Raw genomic sequence first — 22,178 nt, forward strand, 5'->3', positions numbered from 1 at the left:
GGGGGCGGGCAAAGCCAGCATGGCCCCTCGCTCAGTAAACACTTGTCCACCTGGCTCGCCTCTTTCCTTGAGGACAGAGGTGGGGTCTGCAGGGCAAGGTGGCCCTTAGGGTGGGGGTGGGAGGGCCACGGGCCTGGGTATACCTCCTAAAACGGGATGGAGGTCATGACTGCAGCTGGGGCGAGGGTGGAGCCACGGACACGGGTGGAGCCTGCCACCCTCCACCACGTACAGCCCCGCCTGTATCGGAGGACATCCCCAGGCTAGGAACACCAACAGCCCCACGGCCGCCCCCGTGAGTGGGGGGAGAGTGGCGCCCACGGGTGGGTCAGGGCCACCCCGCGCCCACTCAGCCCGCAGGCCCGCCCCCTGACGATTGGCAGGGGCTGAACCACCCCTCGAGCCCCAGGCTCCCACTCCCCTACCCCAGCCAGGCCCGGTCCCCCGCCCACAGGCTGGGGCTTTGGGCTCATGCGAGTACTCCTGGCGGTCCTCTGGAGACCCCTGTCTGCCCCAGGTGTCCCCTCCCCATCAAGGCACACGGGAAGGTGGGGGACCAAGGTCCCAGCTCTGGCTGAGGCCCCCTCTCCCCGTGCCACAAGTTCCTGCTTCCCATGCCTGGACCATCCAGGGGTCCCCTGGTCCATGCACAGAGACCCCGGCCGGGACCTAGGGCCACCCTAGGAATCCTTGCCCGCCTGGAGGTGGGATGGCAGATTTGCTGGCAGGGCTTGCCGGGAACTGACCAGATGCAGGCTCCCCCAAGACTTCTCAGCAGCCCTGGCCACCCCAGATGGCGGAAACAGAGGCCCACACAGAGGCAACGGCTGTGCTCCTCTCCAGGACTAAGGACGCGCAGGGCTACAGGGGATGGGGAGGGGAGGGACACGCTCTGGTCCCAGCTGCCCGCTGTCCAGTGTGTGCTGCTACCATGTCGTGGTGGCACTCGGCACCCGGTTCTGAGCTGGACCTTACATCCCACCTCCACATCCGGATCCGGAACCACACCCAGAGCCCCATGGCCCAGCAGGCCCACTGCCTTGGCCATGGACCAAGCAAGACTGGCCCCCCCACCCCGCCAAGCAGGAAACCCCATCCTCACTCCTGCCCAGGAGAAACGTGCTGATGCACTCAGGCCCCGGATGAGGGATGACTAGGGTCACCCCGCCAGGGCTCACAGCTTAACTGGGATGAGCCTTTGGACATCTGTGTACCTCATTCATTCACTCATTCATTCCTTAAGCAGGTACTGAGCACCCACTGGGTGCCACCCTATCCCAGCACTAATAACAAACGGCACTGGCCCCGGAGCTGGGGACAATGCCTGGGTCTGCCCTGAACTGCGGGGCTTCTCACGTCAGGATTTTCAGCCCTAAACCCCAGGCAAACAGGGCCATCGGTCACCCTACCTGGAGCTGACCTTTGCATGGGGAAGACAGACCACAAGCAGCTGAACATGTAACTTATAATGGGGTGCCCAGTGCCAGTGCGAGAAGAAGGAGGCCAGGAAACCACATAGGAAGCGTGGAAGGGGTGCCGTTTAGAGGAGTGTGGTCCCGGCAACGTGTGAGTCTGGTTCTAACAGGATGGACGGGTAAGGGGGTGTGGCAGGCAGGTGGGGCCATGGGGTGCTCTGGCTTGGATACGGGGGTACGAGTCAAATACACCAACGTTCCTCAGTGTCGAGGGTGGGGCTCCGTGGGCTGGGATGGAAATGTAGCAGCAGGAGCTGGCGTTTGCACGTGGTAAGTTTGAGCTGCCTCTGTTTGCCAGTGCTTCTGTAGTGCCTTCTGGGTATCACTCCCTCAGTGAACAAAACAGACACAGATCCCTGCCCAAGGCAGAGAAGAGAGGCATAAACATTAAAAAAAAAAAAAGTAAATTATCTAGGACATAAAAGGTTTATTCAGAAAGAAAAATCGGAGCAGGTTAAAGGGAAGGAGATGGTCTTGGGGGCAGAGTGGCAGGCTGGGTCTCACGCCAAGACAGGAAGGAGATGGAGTTGGTGGACAAACAATTAAAACCCAGTGAGTCGGGCTTCCCTGGTGGTGCAGTGGTTAGGAATCTGCCTGCCAACGCAGGGGACACGGGTTCAAGCCCTGGTCCGGGAAGATCCCACATGCTGCGGAGCAACTAAGCCTGTGTGCCGCAACTACTGAGCCTGTGCTCTAGATCCCGCGAGCCACAACTACTGAAGTCCGTGCGCCTACAGCCCCTGCTCCGCAACAAGAGAAGCCACTGCAATGAGAAGCCCACGCACCGCAGCAAAGACCCACCGCAGCCAAAAATAAATAAATAAAATAAATAGATTTATAAAAAAACCCCAAAACCCAGTGAGTCCTTCCACAAGGTAGAAAGGGATGAAACAGTTTTATTATTGGATGAGCATTAAGAGATTGCAAAGACAGAAATCTCACCCTTTATATGATCCAGGCAGGTACAACCCATTCCATACATGATCTCAAGAAAAATAACTGTCCTCAAGCCTATTTTGTGTGATAATAACATAGCCACCCCAGCTTTCTTTGATTCCTATTTGCATGGAATGTCTTATTCCATCCTTTTACTTTCAACCTCTTTGTGTCTTTGTATGTAAAGTGAGTTTCTTGTACACAGCATGTGTACAAAGATGGATCATCTTTGCCAATCTCTATCTTTTAATTGGAGAGTTTAACCCATTTAAAGTTTTTAAAATATATATATTTTTAATTTATTTATTTATTCATTTTTGGCTGCGTTGGGTCTTTGTTGCTGCGCGCGGGCTTTCTCTAGTTGCCGTGAGTGGGGGCTACTCTTCGTTGTGGTGCACGGACTTCTCATTGCGGTGGCTTCTGTGGTTGTGGATCACGGGCTCTAGGCACGCGGGCTTCAGTAGTTGTGGCGCATGGGCTTCAGTAGCTGTGGGTCGTGGGCTCTAGAGCACAGGCTCAATAGTTGTGGCGCACGGGCTTAGTTGCTCCGCGGCATGTGGGATCTTCCTGGACCAGGGCTTGAACCCGTGTGCCCTGTATTGGCAGGCAGATCCTTAATGACTGCACCACCAGGGAAGCCCTCCATTTACATTTAAAGTGAATACTGAGGGACTTCCCTGGTGGTCCAGTGGGTAAGACTCCTCGCTCCTAACGTAGGGGGCCTGGGTTCGATCCCTGGTGGGGGAACTAGATCCCACATGCATGCCGCAACTAAGAGTTCGCATACCACAACGGAGATCCTGCGTGTCGCAACTAAGACCCAGCACAGCCCAAATAAATAAATAAATATTTAAAAAAATAATAAAGTGAATACTGAAAAGAAAGGATTTACTTCTACCATAGCTATTTGTTTTCTTATGTCTTATATGGTTTTTGTTCCTCAGTTGTTCTATTACTGCCTTTTTGGGTATTCAGCTGATTTTTTGTGGTGTACTATTTTGATGTCTTTCTTCTTTCCTTTTCTGTATTTTTTCCCCAGTATTTTCTTACTGGTTTCCTTGGGAGTTACAATTAAAATCTTAAACTTATAAAAACCTAGTCTGAATAATACCAATTTGGTTTCAGTAGTATACACTCTGCTCCTACACATTGACATCCCTCCCCTGTTGTTGTCACAGATTCATCTTCATCTATTGTGTGTCCATTAACATAGATTTGTGACTATTGTTTCATGCATTTGCCTTTTAAATCATACGGAAAAAAATAGAGGAGTTACAAACCAAAACTGCAGTAACACCAGCTTTTAGCTTCTCCCATGCAGTAACCTTTACTGTATTCTGTACTTTCTCGTGGTTTTGAGTTACTGTCTAGTGTGTTTTCATTCAGCCCGAAGGACTCTCTTTAGCATTTCCAGTAGGGCAGGAAATGAACTCCCTGAACTTTTACTTATCTGGAAACATCTTACTTCCTCCTTCATTTCTGAAAGATAGTTTTACTGGATATAGAATTCTTGGTTGACAGGTCTTTCTCTTTCTTCAGGACTTCAAATATGTCCTCCCACTGGCTTGTCTTCTCCAAGGCTTCTAATGAGAAGTCTTCTGGAAGTCTTGTTGAGGATTTCCATGGAAAGGCCAGAAGGGCTGCGGCGGCAGAGGCCCCAGCGTGCACACAGTGGGCATAAGGAGAGGCTGGGTGAGGATGCTGGGAGGTGGGGGGGGTGGGGCGGGAGTGGTCAGAGCTGAGGAGGGGAGGAGAGTTTCCAGGAAAGGATCGACTGTCACCAGGCTGCGGGCCAAGTGAGGGGAGTGCTGATCATGAGCATCTGGAGACGGGAACTCACCTTGACAAGATGAGCCCTGGTGGAGAAGCCCGACTGCAGAGGGTTCTCGGAAGGAGGGTGGGGGGACACCCCCTGAGTTTAGTCAGGAAGGAACAAAGAAATGGTCGATGCCTCAGAGTTGCTGGGATCTGACGTGTTTGGCAGTTTGGCGGGTTTCTAGCTTGCAGGAACGACAACTCGTGTAGGGGGGCGGGCTGCAGCTGCAAGCCGGGTTCTGCGCTGAGGAGGGCTGAAGGGCTTGTCCTTGGGTGGTCTCTGCCCCTGGAGGTCGAGCAGAGGCCAGGGTTTGGGTGTCCAGCTTGGGCCACCAGAGGAAGGGGAGGCAGCTCGGCAGGCAGGGCGGGGAGACGGGTCCTGGCAGTGGGATCTCTGGACAGCAGCGCCTGGGCCTCGGTGGCATCTGCACCTCTCGGGGCAGCTGTGCACGCCCACCTCGCCAGCCCCCAGCAACAGGTTCCCATATTCACCCTCTTCCAGCCAAAAAGCGAAGAGCGGTCAGTTCCCGCAGAACCTTCATGTGTACAGCTTCCAATAAGATTCTGATGATTTTAATGCTATTTTAAACGGCTGCTTCTTACTTTGAGGCGATTGACTCTTTTTTTCTAAAACTCTTCGCGTGCACGTTTAAACATACTTTTTCTACGTTTCTCTGGGCGCCACTGAGCACAGCCTTAGGACAGGACACAGTGGGCCGTGGGGGCAGACGCGGACTCGAGTCAGGCTGGGGAGTGGGCCCCAGGTTGGGCGAGCCGAGGGGCAGATGCAGCCTCTGGGCCTGGGGTGTGCGGGGAGGGCTTGGGGCCGTGCCGGGTGCGCAGGGCGCGGTGCACGCTGTGAGGCGAGAGGGATGGTCACGTGAACGTGGACTGTGGGGACGTGGGATTTGGGAGACGCCGCCGGGGACTAGGTGACTGCTGGGGAGGGGGCGGGGCATTCCGGGGCACGTCTGACCCTAGAGCGTGGACGCAGCAGTGACCACTGGGGAGGGCGTGTGTCCAGCCGGCTGGGGAAGAGGCGCTGTGGGTGAAGCAGCCGAGAGCTCGCGGTGAGGGGCGCACCTGCCTCTCCAGCGGGACCAGTGTCACTTGGCGCCTCGGGCGAGGGCTCTCCGCAGCTCCGACCCGCCCCGGCGCCCGCAGCGCTCCCACCCCTTGCGCCCCAGGAGCCTCCGGGGCTCTGCCGGGTGCGGGCTCCGCTAAGAGCCAGAGAGATGGGCGGGGGGGCGGGGCCGGTCGCTAGGATACCCCGCCCACCACCTCAAAGTCTGGTCTCCGCCGGGTCCCCGCGGCGGGCTGGGGAGGGTCGCGCTTCCTCCGGGGGTCGGCGGCTGGGGCGCAGGTGGGGTGCGGAGAGGGAGCAGCTGCCGGGGCGGGCCCGTCGGAGGAGGGAGGCTGCCCCGGGGGACGAGGCTGGGGCTTGGCTTACACGCCCTGGAGGGCGAGGGGAAGGGGCCGCAGCTGCTGGGGGAAGGGGCGGCCCCGGGAGGTCTCCGGGACCCGGGTAGGGGCGGGGGGTTAGGGAGGGGCTGGGGAGCCTGGCGGCCCCTCCGCGGCAGCTTAGGGAGGGGGCTCCGGGGCCCGCGTCTCTCCCCCCCCGCCCCCCGTCCCGCCCCGCTTTGGCTTTTATTGGGGGGAACATCTTTGAGGACACCTCCTTCGTCTTGGGTTGCAAGGCTCTGTCTCGCCTTTGACCCACCCAGGAGGGACCCCACGACCATCCGCCCGGCTCCCGGGCGCATGCGCCAGACTGTGCGCCTGGATGCCCCGAGAAAGCGCGGCCGTGGCCCCTCGCCCCCGGCGGGAGAACTCGCTGCGAGGAGGAAGCCCGGGCGCGCGTAAAAATGGCCTGAAACATACATTTTAAAAATATTTTGTTCATCTAATTTTTAATTATCACATAGTAAAATTGACTTTTTAAAATTTAATTTGTATTTTATATTGGAGTATAGTTCATTTACAATACTGTGTTAGTTTCAGGTGTACAGCAAAGTGATTCAGTTTATATATATGTACATTCTTTTTCAGATTCTTTTCCCATATAGGTCATTACAGAATATTGAGTAGAGTTCCCTGTGCTCTACAGTAGGTCCTAGTTGATTATCTATTTTATGTATAGTAGTGTGTATATGTTAATCCCAAACTCCTAATTTATCCCCCTCCATTAAAAATTGACTTTTTAATTTTGGTGGACAGTTCTCTGAATTTTAGCACATGCGGATAGCCGTCACCGTAACAGGTTACAAAACAGTTATATCACTCCGAAACCTACCCCCTGCCATGCCTTTCAGGCACACTTCCTCCACCCATAACCCCTGGCAACCACTGATCTGTTTTCCATGATGGTGGGTTGGTCCTGTGGATGGAATCAGACAGAAGGCAACCTTTGGGGACTGGCCTCTCTCACTCTGTAATGCCTTGAGATTCATCTGGGAGGTTGTGTGAATCAACAGTTTGTTTCTTTCGTGACTCAGTAGTATTCCATGGTCTAGATCACCATGGTCTGTTCATCCATTCACCCACTGAAAGATGTTTGGGTTGTTTCCAGCTGTTACAAATAAAGCCACTACCAGTATTCATGTACAGGTTTTTGTGTGAACACACATTTTCATTTCTCTAGGATAAACGCCTGAGGTTGGGTTGCTGTTTCCCACGGTAAGCATATAGTTACCTGCATAAGAAACTGAGAAAGCATCTCTCAGAGTGGCCACACCGCTTTGCCTTCCCAGCATCAGCATCCAAGAGTTCCCGTTGCTTCACATCCTCGCCAGCACTTGGTATTGTCAGTATGTCAGTGTTTCTTCTTTACTCGTTCTGATAAGCAAACAGTGGTCTCTTACCAAGGTTCTAGTTTGCGTTTCAGTCGTGGCTAATGATGCTGAACATCTTTTCATGTGCTTAGTTGCCATCTATACATCCCCTTTGGTGAAGCGTCTGTTCAAGACCTTTCGCATTTGTAGTTACATCCCTTTTTTTTTTCTTTTCTTTTCTTTTTTTTTTGCTACACTGTGCAGCATGCAGGATCTTAGTTCCCTGACTGGGGATCAAACCCATGCCCAAAGTCCCAAGACCTTTCCTATTTGTAAATTGTGTTGTTTTCTTCGCGCTGAGTTTTGTGGGGTTTTTTTAACTTTTTTTTTTTAACTGTCCTTTTTTAAAAATTAATTAATTTATTTATTTTTGGCTGCGTTGGGTCTTCGTTGCTGTGCTCGGGCTTTCTCTAGTTGCGGTGAGCGGGGGCTACTCTTCGTTGCGGTGCGCGGGCTTCTCATTGCAGTGGCTTCTCTTGTTGCGGAGCACGGGCTCTAGGCACTTGGGCTTCAGTAGTTGTGGTATGTGGGCTCAGTAGTTGTGGCTTGCGGGCTCTAGAGTGCAGGCTCAGTAGTTGTGGCGCACGGGCTTAGTTGCTCCGTGGCATGTGGCATCTTCCTGGACCAGGGATCAAACCCATGTCCCCTGCATTGGCAGGCGGATTCTTAAACACTGCAACACAAGGGAAGTCCTCAAATTGTTTTAGTTATTCCAGTTTCATTGCCCTTCCATATAAATTTTAGAATTGGCTTGTCTACATCTACAAAATAATCTTGCTGGAATTTTGGCTGGTAGCATGTTAAATCTGTAGATCACTTTGGGGAGAAATGACATCTTTACTATTGCTGAGTCTTCAAATCCATGAACATGGTAAGTCTTTCCATTTATTTAGATCTTTCTGATTTTTCCAACAGCATTTTGTAGTTTTCAGCACACAGATCCTGTACATGTTTTGCTAAATTGACACCTAGACATTTTAATGTCTATTAAATGGGAGCTATTATAAATAGTAACTTTCTTAAAATTTTGGTTTCCAATTATTCACTGCTTATATATAGGAATATGATTGATTTCTTTGTGTTGATCTTGTATCCTGCAACCTTTCTAAACTCACTTATTTGTTCTAACAGTTTGGTTCTTTTTTAAAAAATAGATTCCTTGGGATTTTCTACATAGACAATTGTGTTGCTAGAAAAAAGGACAGTTTTATTCTTCCTTTCCAGTTCATATGCTGTTATTTCCTTTTCTTGCTCTATTGCACTGGCTACAAATTCTAGTACTGTGTTGAATAAGAATGACAAGATGGGCATCTTTGACTTGATGCTGATCTTTGGGGAAAAAGCCTTTCACAGTAAGTCTTTCACAGAGAGTATGATATTAGCTCTAGGATTTTTGTTGATGCCGTTTATCAAGTTACGGAAGTTTGCTAGGTGTGGAAATCTGAATTGACAGTTCTTTTCCTTCAGTGCTCAAAAAAATGTTGTATTACCAATACTTCTTTCTGCTCTCTATGGTTTCTGAAGAGAAGCCCAGTCATTCAAATCATAGTTCTTCTATAGGTAATACATAATTTTTCTCTGGCTGCTTTTAAGGTTTTTTCTTTGTTTGTAGTTTCCAGCAATTTGATTTTGAAGCGTCTTGGTGTGGATTTCTTTCAGTTTATCCTGGATGGGATTAGCCCTGCTTCTTCAATTGTAAGTTTATATCTTTCACCAAACTTGCAAAGTTTTCAGTTATTATTTCCTCAAAATACTTTTTCAGTCCCACAGTCTTTCTCCTTTCCTTCTGGGACTCCAGCAACACAAATATAGCCCTTTGTTGTGGTCCCATGGGCCCCTGAGACTCTGTTCATTTTTTAAAATATTTTTCTATTTTTCAGATTAATTTCTTTTTTTTTTTTCCTGGCCACACCACGCAGCTTGTGGGATCTTAGTTCCCTGACCAGTGATTGAACCTGTGCACTCGACAGTGAAAGCACTGAGTCCTAACCACTGGACCACCAGGGAATTCCCACAGATTCATTTCTATTGATATATCTTCGAGTTCATTGATTCTTTCCTCTGTCATCTCCATTCTGCTATTGAATCCATCTAGTGAGGGTTTTTTGTTTTGTTTTAGTTATTGAATTTTTCAGTTCCAAAATTTCTATCTGCTTTTTTATATCTTTCTATTTCTTTGCTAAGTTTTTCTATGTTAATATTTTGTCAAGACTGTTTGCAAATTTTAGTTCAAGTATTTTTATAAAATCTGCTTTAAAGTCCCTGTCAGATAATTCAAACATCTGTGTCATCCCATCATTGGTGTCTATTGTCTTTTCTTATGTGAGTTGAGATTTTCATGTTCTTCATATACCAAGTGATTTCAGTTTCTATCCCAGACATTTGAGTATTATGGGTCTCCCCCTGCCCATGGAGAATGTTAGTTTCCTATGGGCTCTGGTTCCAATGTCCAATCGATATTCAGTGTTTGCTGTTCTAATCAGGTCTGCCCCCATGGGCACCACCTAGTACTCACTCTGAGACCTGGGTGGAGGTCTACCTGTCAGATCAATTTTCCAAGTATTTGATATGCTAATTAGGATCAGATCCATGCACACTCGGATTAGGGGTGACAGCAGGAGTTTAAATTTTAAAGCTTCTGGCGTCATTTCACTGAACTTCTTCCTCTCCATTATTTTCCTGGTACTTTCCACGTACCTGAAGGTTCCCTTTTCCTCCACCAGAAACTATCCACTTCTGCATTTGTGACACATTTGGGGCCAAATGGCAGGAGAACATAGAGGGAAAAAGCTGCTAATATGTGAGTTCAGCAAGGTTCCAGGACCCAAGATCTACATACAAAAACCAACTGCATTTCGATATGTTACCAATGAACAATCCAGAAAGGAAATTGAGATAACAACTCCACTTACAACAGCAATGAAAAGAATACAATGAATAGGAATAAACTTAACAGAAGGAGAGCAAGACTCGTACACTTAAGACTACATAGCAATTCTAAGAGAGATTAAAGAAATCTAAATAAATGGGGAGAAATTCAGTGTTCATGGGTGGGAAGACTCAATATTGTTAAGATGCCAATACTCCCCAAATGGATTAATAGATTGAATGCAAATTCTATCAAAATGTGAGTGGATTTCTGGGGGGCAGAAATTAGCAATCTGATCATAAAATGTGTATGGAAATGCAAAGGACACAAAATAGCCAAAACAATTTCTTAAAGGAGCAAAGCTGAAGAATTTACAGTTTCCAATTTTATAACTTACAATAAAGCTACAGCGATAAAGACAGCACGTTTTGCAGTAAGGATTCACATACAGGTCGATGGAACAGGATTGAGAGTCCAGAAATAAATGATCAGATGATTTTTGACAAAGGTGCCACAGCTTTCACTGGGGAAAAGGATACTCTTTTCAACAAATGGTGCTATGGCAATTGGATATCCACATGGAGAAAGAGGAGTTTGGACCCTTACCTCATACCATACACAAACATAAACTCAAAATGAACCATAAACCTAAATGTAAGCGCTAAAGCCATAAAACTTTTGAAAGGAAACATAAGAGAAAATCTTTGTGCCCTTGAGTGATGCATAGTGTTCTCAGGTGCAGCAAGCACTAAAGACAGGACCCATGGAAAAAATAGATAAATTGGACTTGGTCAAAAGTAAACGTTTTGTGTTTCAAACACCAGCGGTAAGAAGGTGAAAATTGGGTTAAATGTTCACAAATCTTATATGTATTAATAATAAAGGACTTGTATTTAGAATCTATAAAGAACACTCACAGCTCAAAATAAGACATACACTGAAAATTGTTGTGTATATTTTACCACAATTTACAAACATATATAATATTTTAAAGAACAACAATAAGACAAGCAATCCAAGTAAGAAATAGGTTGAAAGTTTGATTAGACATTTAACCAAAGAAGGAGGAGTGAAGCTGGGTATCTTCTTTGGTGCAATGTCTAATCAAATGTGAGAAGATACTTAACATCATTAGCTATTAGGAAAATCAAATTGAAACTGAATGCAACACCGCTTCACACCCACTAGGATGGCTACAGTCAGAATGAAAGATGATAATGAGCGTTGACAAGGACATGGAAACATGGGAAGCCTCGTACATTGCTGGTGGGAATGCAAAATGTAGAGCCAATTTCTTCAAAAGTTACACGGAAATTTCCCACATGACCCAGCAATTCCATTCCTAGGTATCTATCTAAAAGAAATAACGTATGTGCACGCGAAGACATGTACCTGAATGTTCATAGCAGCCTTATTCATAAGAGCCAAAATGGGGGGAAAAAAAGCAAACACCCATCAACTGGTGAATGGATAAGCAAAACGTGTTCCCTACAATGGAATATTTTTATGGGAACCAACTATGGACGTGTTACATCACGGATGAACTTCAAAATGCGTGCGCTCAGCGAAAGCAGCCAGATACCGAACACTACCAGTTGTAGATTCCGTTTATATGAAATGTCCAAAAAAGGCAAGTCTATGAGGACAGAAAGCAGGTGCATGGCTGCCAGGGGCCAGGGTGGGGGACGAGTGACTGCTCGTGGGGGACAAGGGATCATCGAGGGGATGGAAACGTGCTAAAATCGGACTGTGGTGGTTGCACAACTCGGAAGTTTTACTAAAACCATTGAAGGGTGGGTGGCTCATTGAAGTCGTTGAAAGTGGGTGGACTTCATGGGATGTAAATTACACCTTGATAAAGCTGTTTTAAAAATACTTTTCACAGATTTTATTAGATTTCCATTTAACTCTCTGAGAAATGTTTAAAGTGGCTCAGAGTATTTTTAAGAGGAATTTTGCTTGTTATTAAAAAGGCAGCCAGCTGAAAGGAAGGGCCTGAACTGGACCCTGCCCCCGGGGCTCTACCCTGGCGGAGGCCTCCTCATCACCTCCGCCCCCCGCAGGTCCTGGAGCGAGCAGGCCCCTCGGGAGGTGGGGGACTCATAGCACCTTTGGGGACCGGAGGGGGGCTGGGGTACTGTCTAGGGGAGGTGGGGGTGGGCCCCGAGGCGGGGGCAGCTGGCGGCTCTTGGGCGCGGGTGAGAGGGCAGGTGGGGGCAGGGTTGACCAGGACCCCCTGGTGGCTGCGCAGAGAAAGGCCTGGTGTCTGCACCGGGCCGGGCGGGGGCGTACCTGGGCGGGCACACCTGGGGGGCGGTGAGCAGGGCCCCGGAGACAGACATGGCCTGGAGGACCCCAGGGGGGACCCCCACGAGGATGGGCAGGGTGGGCTGCCTGGGCAGAGACAAACATGGTGCCAAGGGGCTGGGCCTGCCCCACAAGTGCCACAACCCTGCCCTGGGCTCTGCCCCTCCCTGAGATCCCACCCCCAGGCCAGGGCTCCTCCACTCGATGTTCCAGTGTCCCCAGGGAAGGGACCATTGCGGTGTGGCCAGGGTGAAAGATGGCACCCACCCTGCCCACCCGACCCTGCACACCTCTGTGTTCCAGGCCCAGCTTGGCCCTTGCTTCTTGCCCCATGACAGACCCCACTGGCCCTGGGGATCCCCAAACTTCAGATCCTTTTTGCCCACTAGGGAGTCAGGTACAGGGCAGACAGAACTGCTGGCCCCTGGTGACCACGTGTGACGAGGAAGGGGACAGAATGTCTCGGGGTGGGGAGGTCAGTGGACCACAGCTCCGAGTCCCCAGTCACCCCCCAGGTCCTGAGATTCCCCTCCCGCACCGCAGGGCAAAGAGGTGTCCTCAGGCCCAGGGCAGGTCAGCACCAGGATCGGACAGGGTCTCCCCTTAAGCACTCATCGGAGGGGGGGTGCTCTGGAGGGAGGGGCCTCACTGTGCCTGGGGGCTTCCTGGGCACGTGGACAGGCTCCTGGGGAGCCTCGACTTCCCTCGGGTCTGACTGCCTTCTGCTTCCCGAGTCATCGGGGGCCCACCTGCCTCCTGGACTTGGAGGACCCTGAGCCCCCCACGTGCACCTCACGCCTGGGACCCCCCCCCTCTCTCCAGCACACCCACCTCCCCTCAGCCCCCCGACCCCACCCCCCCTCAGATCTCGGCAGGGCCCTCTGGGAACCCCCACTTCCCATGACCCTGATGCCCTCATGGCTCTTGAACCCCCTCTGGGGCTGAAGACGGTTCCTACACATGGGCCAGCACGCCTGTGTGCCCCGACACCGGTACACGCGTGTGCCCGCACTGCCACCGTGGCAGGTGGCCGCTGGGGGGGCGGGAGGGCTCGGTGGGCAGGACCTTACTGCTGCAGCCTTCTGCCCCCTTCTCTGCCCAGTTCCGGGCTCCTCCTCTGTCACCTCCCACCCCCCACAGGCGCTGAGTCACAGGGACTCCCCCACGGGCTGCTGTGGCCTCTGAAGGGAGGGTGCGTCACACAGCAGAGGCAGCCACGGAACACGGGGGGAGGACACCCCGAGTCTTGGCTCCGGGTTCCGCCTAGATGACGTCCTGCCCGGGCGCACACACGCACACACTGGAGCACACACACTCCACATGCACAGACACACACGCACGCACGCACACTAACCGGTGCTGGATCACACACGCATGCACACACACGCAAGCACACGCACACAAGCACCCAGACACATGTACAGACCACACAGATTTACACACCCACACACACCACATACACAGGCACAGGTACACACAGACACGCGCATACACACGCACAGTCAAGGGCAAACACGCACCCTTTCTGTGTTCCAGGGTGTACCCCCCGGGCCTTTCTGGAGGGGAGACAGGTGGCTGCTGAGCGGCCCGCACTGGGCAGGGGCAGAGCTGGGACTCCGGGACCCCGCAGCAGCCCCTGACCTGCTCCAGGGCTGGCACGGGTCACTGGGCGCCTCCTTTGGTCCCTGGATAGGGGGCACCCCCCCCCCCCACTGCTGTGGCCTGTTGAGAAGGACGCTGAGTCGGCCATGGCACCAGGGATCTCGGCAGCCAGCACGCTGGGGTTTGCGGACCAGTTCCATCCTAACCCTCATCTCTCAGCAGGGAGCGCTGAGACTGGCAGGAAGGCCCAGAGCAGCCCCGGGGCTTTGCTCAGGGCTCAGGGCCTCTGAAGCCCCCCACCTCCTTCCCCTCAGCTTACCTACCCCCTTAGCTCACCCATGTGGAGCAGGTTGTCGGGAGAATCCAGGGCCACATGCAGGAGCATGTGTGCTGGTGGAGGCTGTGCAACCCCTCCTGTGTCTGTCCTTTGCTTCCAGCCTCGAGTAAGCTGGGCCTGGGCTCCTCCACCTGCCTCAGGGCCTTTGCATCCGCTGTTCCCGCTGCCAGCGCCCCTTCCCCAGATCTCTGCAGAGCTGCCAGCGCCACCTCTCGGGCCCACTCAGCAGAAAGGCCGACAGTGACCCCTAAGAACCCCACCACAATGTCTCTGTCACATCCTGAAACCATCATGCCCATTTGTCTGGGTCACTGCCCCTCTGGCAGGGGTGAGCCCCCTGGGTCGGGAGTGTCTGCTTCCCTCCAGAGGGAAAAGGCCCTTTGAGCTGGCCTAGGGGAGGCGTGGTGAGCCGAAGCCAGCTGGCAGGGAGGGTCGGGAGGCTTGGGGCGACCCCCTTGGGGTGCTCCGCAGGGTGGGGCTGCAGACCCCTCCCCACACTCTCGCCAGGATGGGGGTGCCTCTGTGGGGACCCATCAAGCGGGCCATGCCGTGATATGAACCCCAGCCCAGATGTCTCCAGGCCCCGTTCCCCCCGCCAAGGTGAGAAGTGGGAGAGCAGCAAGCGGCCTGGTGCTTTCAGGCTCACACAGCCTCGGGCAGTGCCCCAGTTGTCCAGGAACCCTGACTTCCTGGCCGGCCTGGCCCAGGGGGTGGAACCTCCCAGCCTTCCTGGTCACTGGGTCCCAGGACCCAGGGCATCTACAACCCAGAGAGGCCCTGCCACTTGACACCAGCAGGGCCTTCTCATCTTCACGGTCCAGCCCCTTCCCCATAGCCCAGGCTCTGGCGGGGACCTGGGGGCCGCAAGGAATGGGGCAGATGGCCCCGGGGCTGGGCCTGGCCTGATGCCTCGGGCTTCAGCAGCTCTCCTCTCCATCCTTCCAAGGAACTGGCTCAGGTTCCTGCAGGGCTGCCTGGGGTGGGGAAGCCTGAAGGCCCTGGACCAGATGCCAGCCTCCCCAGCAGGTGTGCAGGCCCAGTGATGCCCGGGTCCCCTGCCCACCAAAGGCCTGAGCCTCAGATCAGGGCAGGCAGCCTCCTGGCAGGAGGGCGGGCAGGAGGGGGCCAGAGGCCAGGTCAGAGACAGCCCACCTTTCCGAGCTCTGTGTGTTAGGAAGATGGGGTCCCGCCCTAGGGCACCTCCCCTCCCTAGGTGGGGTGGGCCTTCTTGGCTGTTTATGACATTGGGTGGGTCCCTGGCCTCCCTGAGCCTCAGTTTCCCTCACCTGGCTCACTCAGTGCCGAGTACAGGTGACCTACCCCCAAAAGGGCCCCCTCACTCATTCATCCAGGAGCAGGCCCCCATTGTACCGCACCCTGGCCGGCATCTGCAGCCTGGCTCCCTGGGAAGGGCTTTCTTGCAGGGACCAGGCCAGGAGGAGGGCCGTAACCAGTGCTGGAGGGGCAGGCCCTGCTCCCCTCCCTGCCCAGACAGGCCTGACTGCCAGGAACCCTTGGGGACCGGGGCGGGGGGGAGGGCAGAGCGGGGTGTCAACTGTGTAATCGAAGCTCAGGGTTTTGCCAAGGCTGCCTGGAAAGCCGGCCAGCCTGGAAGTCATGTGCCCAGGGCTCAGGCAGCTCCCCCCGCCCCGCCCCAATCAGAGACCTCTGTAGAGAGGGGACAGACCCGCTGAGCAACCCCAGGGCCAGCAAATAAGCTTGGGCCCTGCACCCCTCAGCCACAGCTGCAGGTCAGGGATGAACTGGGCCCAGCGAGCTCCTCTCCCTCCCCTTGCACTGTGGGCCGCCGGGCCTGGCTGACACCGTCCCTGCCGCCTGCCCAGGACCCCGGGCCCCGCCGCTCACAGGGTGCCCTCCCCAGAGGCCCCGGTGTGCCTCCGGCTCAGTGTGTGCGCTGGTCCTGCTCCACTCCGGGCCTGTGTGGTGCCGGCGTCCACAGACGCAGGTGCCCTTCCCAGCCGCAGTGCTCATGGCCAGGGTCACGCAGGCAGGTGATGGCCCCCCAGCCCCTGCCTGTCCAGCCTCCATCGCCCCCTTGGGAGCCATCCAGCCTGCCCCCTTCGGATTTCCTTCTGTGCTGCTTTCACTAGCATGGGGATTCCCCCAGCCAGGGTCTGGATGCCCAGAGGGTTGGGTGGGGCTCCCAGGTCCTGCCAGGGTTCACTTCCCTTTTCTCAGAAGCTGTGGCACCGAAGCCACGCCAAGGTTTCCTTTCGGGGGCTGCACTGGAGGAAAGAAACAGCGAGGCCCTGACAGCTGCGGCAAGTGGGTTTGGATCTGCCTCCCAGACGCTTCCCCGGAAGCTGGGCTGGCCGCAGGCAGGTGGGTGAGCAGCCCGGAGAGGAAGCCCGCCCGGCCGCCTTGTCAGCTCGGCCAGCACCCACCGGCCCCCAGGAGGCCGTGAGCAAAGCAATCACAGCGCGGGGCGTACTGTGGCGCTCCCGTGGGTGCGGGCGCCTCCGAGCAGAGGTGCTCGCACCCCCGAGGGCCACAGCGTGGTCAGGCTTCCGGTTCTTTCCGTGATGATTTCTGGGTTCTGTGCAACCCCAAGGAAAGCCCCTGAGGGCTGGAGGTGAGCAAGTGGTTCTAAAGGAGCCTCGATACTAAACTGGCCAGGACATTAAAAGCTGAGTGGAGACGGGGGCTGGCCTGGCAGAGCACAGTCAGAGCCCCTGGACCAGGGCAGCCTCTGGGACTGGGGCTGCTGGAAGAAGCCTGGGCCTGGCCCAGGAGCTGGCAGCCTCGAGGAGGGCAGGACAGGGTTTGGGGGGGTCGGGCCCTCCACGGTCTTCAAGCAGCCTGTCCCCTCTGCTCCAGCCCCAGGCCGTCCACACAGCCCACAGTGCCAGCAGCCTCAAGGAGGGGCTGGGGATCCTGCCCATGGGAACAACCCCATCCTGGTCCCAAGAGGCCCTGGGCCAGAGAAGCCCCCTCTCCCAGCCCCCAGCCCCCAGCCCCACAGACAGGGCTAGTACTGACCGGCAGGACAGATCCCACCCCGGCAGAGGGGCTCGCAGACACCAGGGGCACCAGTGGCACAGGCCACCCCCAGCAAATGGGTCCCCAGTTCCAAGAGCCCCTTGCCTTCCCAGCAGGCTGCAGTGCCTGGCGACTCAGTGGGGGGGCGCCTCGCCCTCCCCACGCTGGACTGGGTCCCACACTAAGGCGAGCTCTGGGAGTGCTCACGGGATGGTCTGGAAGATGGACCGATTGAAGATGGGGGGTAAATGGGCAGGGTGCACCCTCAGCTGGCAAGAGGGGGAGCCGGGATCACGGTGACACGTGGATCACTGTCACCAGGGTGGGGGGCGGGGGCTCGTCCTCAAGCCTGAGTGCGGGGCCGCTGCCTAAGTGCCCCGCTCCGTGGAGAGGCAGGGTGAGCAACGGTGAAGAGCCCCACGGGGTCTGGGAGGACTCGGGCAGGCTGGCCAGCCCAGGGCCACGGGCAGTGCTCCACGGCACCCCACACACCGAGGGGGGCCACCCCAGGGATGCCTGGGCCTCAGCAGCAGCTCCGGGGAGAGGGCCAGGCCCCAGGCAGGCCACGAACGCCCGCTGACTTCCTGAGTGGCCGAGCCCGGAGCCCGCACCCCAGCGCCTGCCCGCCGGGGGAAAGGCCGACTTCACTTCCTCCAGCTTCGCTTTCCAAAACCTCCTGCCTCCACTCTAACCTTCGGCCCCCAGACTCCCTTCTGTCCAACTCTGCTCCCAAGACCCACCAGCAGACATGTGAGACAGGACCTGGGCCGTGGGACCCACGGACAGGCCTCTGAGGGCTCCAGGACGTGTGCCTGGGCCACTGCGTGCTCCAGCACCTGCCCCAGCACGAGAAGATGCCCAGCAGAGGGCTCCCGTGGAGGCGGGGCAGGTCATGGCCAGACGCTCCGCTCCACAGACCGCCTTCACACTGCAGCCTGGCCCACGTGTCCACACCTGGACTTGGCCGTGGCTCCCATCCGCCACCTCACCCTGCACCTGTCAGGCCAGGGCCCAACCGTGCCACCTCTGTTCTCTGCACCTGGGACACCTCCCACCCCCTTCCCCTGGCAAACTTCTCATCCTTCAGAACCCCTTCCAGCCTCTTGGGGCCACTGCCAGACATGGCTCCAGACTCATGCTGGCAACACCCCCCAGGGCCTGGCTCCCTGCTCCTCCCCCCAGGGGCCCCTGAGGGCACAGCGTGTTTCCCACTCCCCTGGGGGCAGGGGTAGCAAGAAGGCCAAAAGCTGGGAGGAAGCGCCTGAGCCCCTCATGCTGCCACCTCCCCACAGGAAAATGCAGAGGGAGCTATGCAGAGACCAGAGGCCCCTTCTCCCCAAACCTCTTCTCTTACCCCAGACCACCCATCCCAGTAAACACAGAATATCCACTTAATACAAAATGATTTAATTGAAATACCTGTATAAAAAAATATGATTTCCAGACATCTTACTTTTGAACTGAAAAAAAATCTTATCCGCAGTGCCTACGCACACCGGGATCACACAAACACAACTGCTGAAATAAATTAAAGGCTTGAGACTCTGTCCCCCCACCCCCCAGCCTCCAGAGCCAACAAGCAGACTGTACAAGGTCAATAATTTAAAACCCACCCCCCGAGGGCGCAGAGCCGCAAGGTGGCGGGGTCACCCACTCCCCTTAAATTAGCCACTGTACAAGTCCACCTTCTGACAGACACGGGTAGGACTGAGACCTGGGGCCCACAAGCATAGCCACCCCCTCCTCTGCCCACAGGCCTTGAGGAGGTAGGGCTGCTGGGAGAGAGGAACCTCGACAAATAAATTAAACAATAAATAGCCCTCCTCGGGGTCACACCATAAATAAGACGTTTGCACACGCATCGGGTGGGCGGGCGGGCAGCAAGGCCTGAACGTTGCATTGCTTGTGCACAGACGTGCCCAGACGAACACCGAGACACGAGGGTGGGGGGGGGCATGATGAGGGACCCTGTGCCCATGTGAGACGAGGCCACAGGACACGGGAGTGCTCCTGGTCCAACACGTCACACGCGGAGGGGCGGGGAGGTCAGGGCCACCTCCGGAGCAGCACAGGAGAGGGACGGTCTCGGGTCAAGCGCCGGCGGTGGGCAGGCGGGACCTGGCTTGGACCGGAGTGTCTTTGGACAGACAGAGCTTGAGAAAACTAAGTCCCGTGAGAGCAGCGTTCGAAAAGGCACTCAAAGCAAAGGAACCGGGCCGGTGCCAAAGGCAAAAGTCACCAGGGGTCAGAGATCACTGCTTTCGCAAGGAGCAGACAGCCCGGCAGAGCCGGTCCAGCGCAGGGCCCGGGGATAGGGCAGGGGTCCCCTCTGGTTCCCACGGCCAGGTGCAGGCCCTGCTCACAAGCTCTCGCTGCTGGACGTGGTGCTGGCCCCATCGTCCGTGTCCAGGGCGCAGAGCTGCAGATCACAGCTCTCCGGGGTGTCCCCCTCAGCCCCCAGCATCCAGGGGTGGGCAGAGATCTGGTCCAGTGAGGGCCTCTCAGAGGGCCGCAGGGACAGACACCACTGAATGAGCTGCTGGCACTCTGTGGAGGAAGAGAGAGTCAGAACAAGGCCGCCCCGCGACACCTCGCCGCCAGTGGCAGGCCCAGCCCCTCAGCGCACCTGGGGAAACCCTCCTGCGGAAAAAGAGACGGCCCCGGAGAATCTCCTCGTCCTGTTCGAAGGGAATGTCCCCGCAGACCATGTCGTAGAGCAGCACGCCCAGAGACCACACGGTGGCCGAGCGCCCGTGGTAGCGGTGGTAGCGGATCCACTCCGGGGGGCTGTACACGCGGGTGCCTGGGGGACACACGAGGCTTAGCAGACCGGCCGCCGGGTCAGCGCCCCACGAGGCCGGCAGCACGCGAACACCGAGACCCCTCGCTCCCAGCTGATCCTCTCCGCGTTGGAGCCGGGGGCGGGATCCGCCGCGAAATCCTGCCGGTCCTCATCCTGGAAAAACCCCAGCAGGCATGGCCTCCCCCGGCGCCGGCCGCCCCGCCCCGCCCCGCCCCCCGCCCCCAGCTGGCCCGGCGCGGGAGGCGGGTCACATGAGCGCGGGGTCCGGTTTCACAACAAACAGATGTGAGGTGAGGATACCGGGAAAGGGAGGGGCAGGGAGCCCCGGCTTCCCCGGCACCGCAATGCGGGGATTTCTGCGCGGCACCCCCGCGTTCCGCACGCGCGCAAGGGAGGCCCGAGGCTGCGCCGTGGTCCGAACCCGGCCAAGAGGAGTCTGGAGTCCGCCCCGCGCCCCAACCTGCCGGACCCAACGGCCCGAGGCCCCGCTCTGGGCAAGCCAGCGCGGCGCGCGGCCCCAACAGTCGGCAGCCCCTCAGCCCTCGCCGCGGGGAGGGCGCTCACCGTCGAAGTCGGTGTAGACCGTGTCGCGGAGCAGCGCGCCCGAGCCGAAATCGATGAGCTTGAGCTCGCCCGAGCGCAGATCCACCAGCAGGTTCTCGTCCTTGATGTCGCGGTGCACGACCCCGCAGCCGTGGCAGTGGCGCACGGCGGCCAGCACCTGCCCGAAGAAGCGGCGCGCCAGGGCCTCGTCGAGCGCGCCCCGCTCCGTGATGAAGTCGAAGAGATCTTGCGCCGGCTCGGGCCGCTCCAGCACCAGCAGGAAGCCGTCGGACCGCTCGAACCAGTCCAGCAGGCGAATGACCCCGCGCGCGCCTCCGGCCGCGCCCACCTTGCGTAGCAGCACCACCTCCAGCGGCACAGCCGCGCCGGCCTAAGGGACACGGCGGTCAGCGAGCTCCGCCCGGCGCCCCCAGCCCCCCGCTCCGCCCGGCGCCCCCCGCCCCCCGCCCACACTTACGATGTTGCCCCACTCGGTTACCCGCTCCTTCACCACGTGCTTCACGGCCACCTAGGGGGAGGGTACCAGTGATCAGGCCCGCGCGGACGCAACGACGCGCGCGGGCCGAGAATCCCAGGTGCCGGGCGGCCACACTCACCGGGAGCCCGTCGGCGATGCGGCTGCCTGCGTAGACCGTGCCGAAGCCGCCGCTGCCCAGCACGGCGCCCACCTGATACACCTTCTCGAAGCTCTCCTTATCTGCCTTGACTGTGGAGAACGCACGGGCGGGGTTGGTGCGACCGGGGAGCCCGGCCCCCCTACCCCGGTGGACGCCCAACTCCGGTGCGCGCCCACACCCCCGGCCCCCGCATACCTGGCTGCAGGATTTTCACCGGGAGATGATCCACGCCGCCTGGTCCGCACAGGTGCGCCAAGGAACCGAACTTGGAGAGCAGCATCGCGGGCGGCGGCCGGGCGCGGGCCCCCGGCCTCCGCGCCGCCTCTAGCCCGGCCCGGCTCCCCGCGCGGTGGAGGACGCGAGAGGACGGCCTCTCCGGACCGCGCGTAGCCCCGACGCGGACAGCGGGCAGGTGCGCCAGGAGCGCCGGCCTCGGAGCGCGGGCCTGTTCGGGCGAGGCCGTCCGCGCGGCGCAGTGTCCTGCCAAGCCCCGCGTGGATCACGACGACACGCGCAGCAGGCCGAGCCGCTCACACGCCCGGGCCGCCTCGCCCCGGGGTTTTGGGCCGCGGCCGCGCGTATCCCTCCGCGGGGGCGGGCCGAGCCGGGGCCCCGCCCCCTTCCGCCGGGGCTGAGCGGCGGGGTTCGCCTCTGGAACCCAAGTAAGCTGCCGAGACGACGGCGGGAAGAGGCCGGCGCGCCTTCCGGAGTGGGCGGGGGCGGGCGGGGGGCGCGGCGAACCGCCTGGGACTAGCTGGCGGGAGCGGAGTCGCGGAGGCGCACGGCGCGGCGTGGCACGTCACCTCTCCGCGTTCACACACGCCCCCGCGCACGCGCAGCTCCCGCGCGGGCGGAGGCCCGGGAGTGCGGGGCGGGGCCGCGGGAGCCAATGGGAGCCGGTGTTTGCAAAGGGCACAGGGCCCAGCCAATGGCGTCGCGCGGGCGGGGCGGGGCCAAGACCCCGCCCCAGGCCGCTCCGGGAAGGTCACCGGCTACACCGGCCCGGCGCGGGCGGCTGAGCC

General features: G+C 57.1%; 1 protein-coding gene across 1 annotated transcript; it reads right to left on the reverse strand.

Moving 5' to 3' along the window:
* Positions 1–18,563: 18,563 nt before the first annotated feature.
* Positions 18,564–21,650, reverse strand: PIM3 (Pim-3 proto-oncogene, serine/threonine kinase). Its single transcript, XM_061205346.1, has 6 exons — positions 21,352–21,650; positions 21,136–21,245; positions 20,997–21,047; positions 20,540–20,909; positions 19,799–19,975; positions 18,564–19,719 (listed from the first exon to the last, which is right to left on the reverse strand). The coding sequence occupies exons 1-6, from the start codon at positions 21,434–21,436 to the stop codon at positions 19,532–19,534; spliced, it is 981 nt and encodes a 326-aa protein (XP_061061329.1). The 5' UTR covers positions 21,437–21,650; the 3' UTR covers positions 18,564–19,531.
* Between the last annotated feature and the right edge of the window lie 528 nt (positions 21,651–22,178).

Source organism: Eubalaena glacialis, chromosome 11 (assembly GCF_028564815.1).
Source record: "Eubalaena glacialis isolate mEubGla1 chromosome 11, mEubGla1.1.hap2.+ XY, whole genome shotgun sequence".
In the NCBI taxonomy this organism is placed as follows: Eukaryota; Metazoa; Chordata; class Mammalia; order Artiodactyla; family Balaenidae; genus Eubalaena; species Eubalaena glacialis.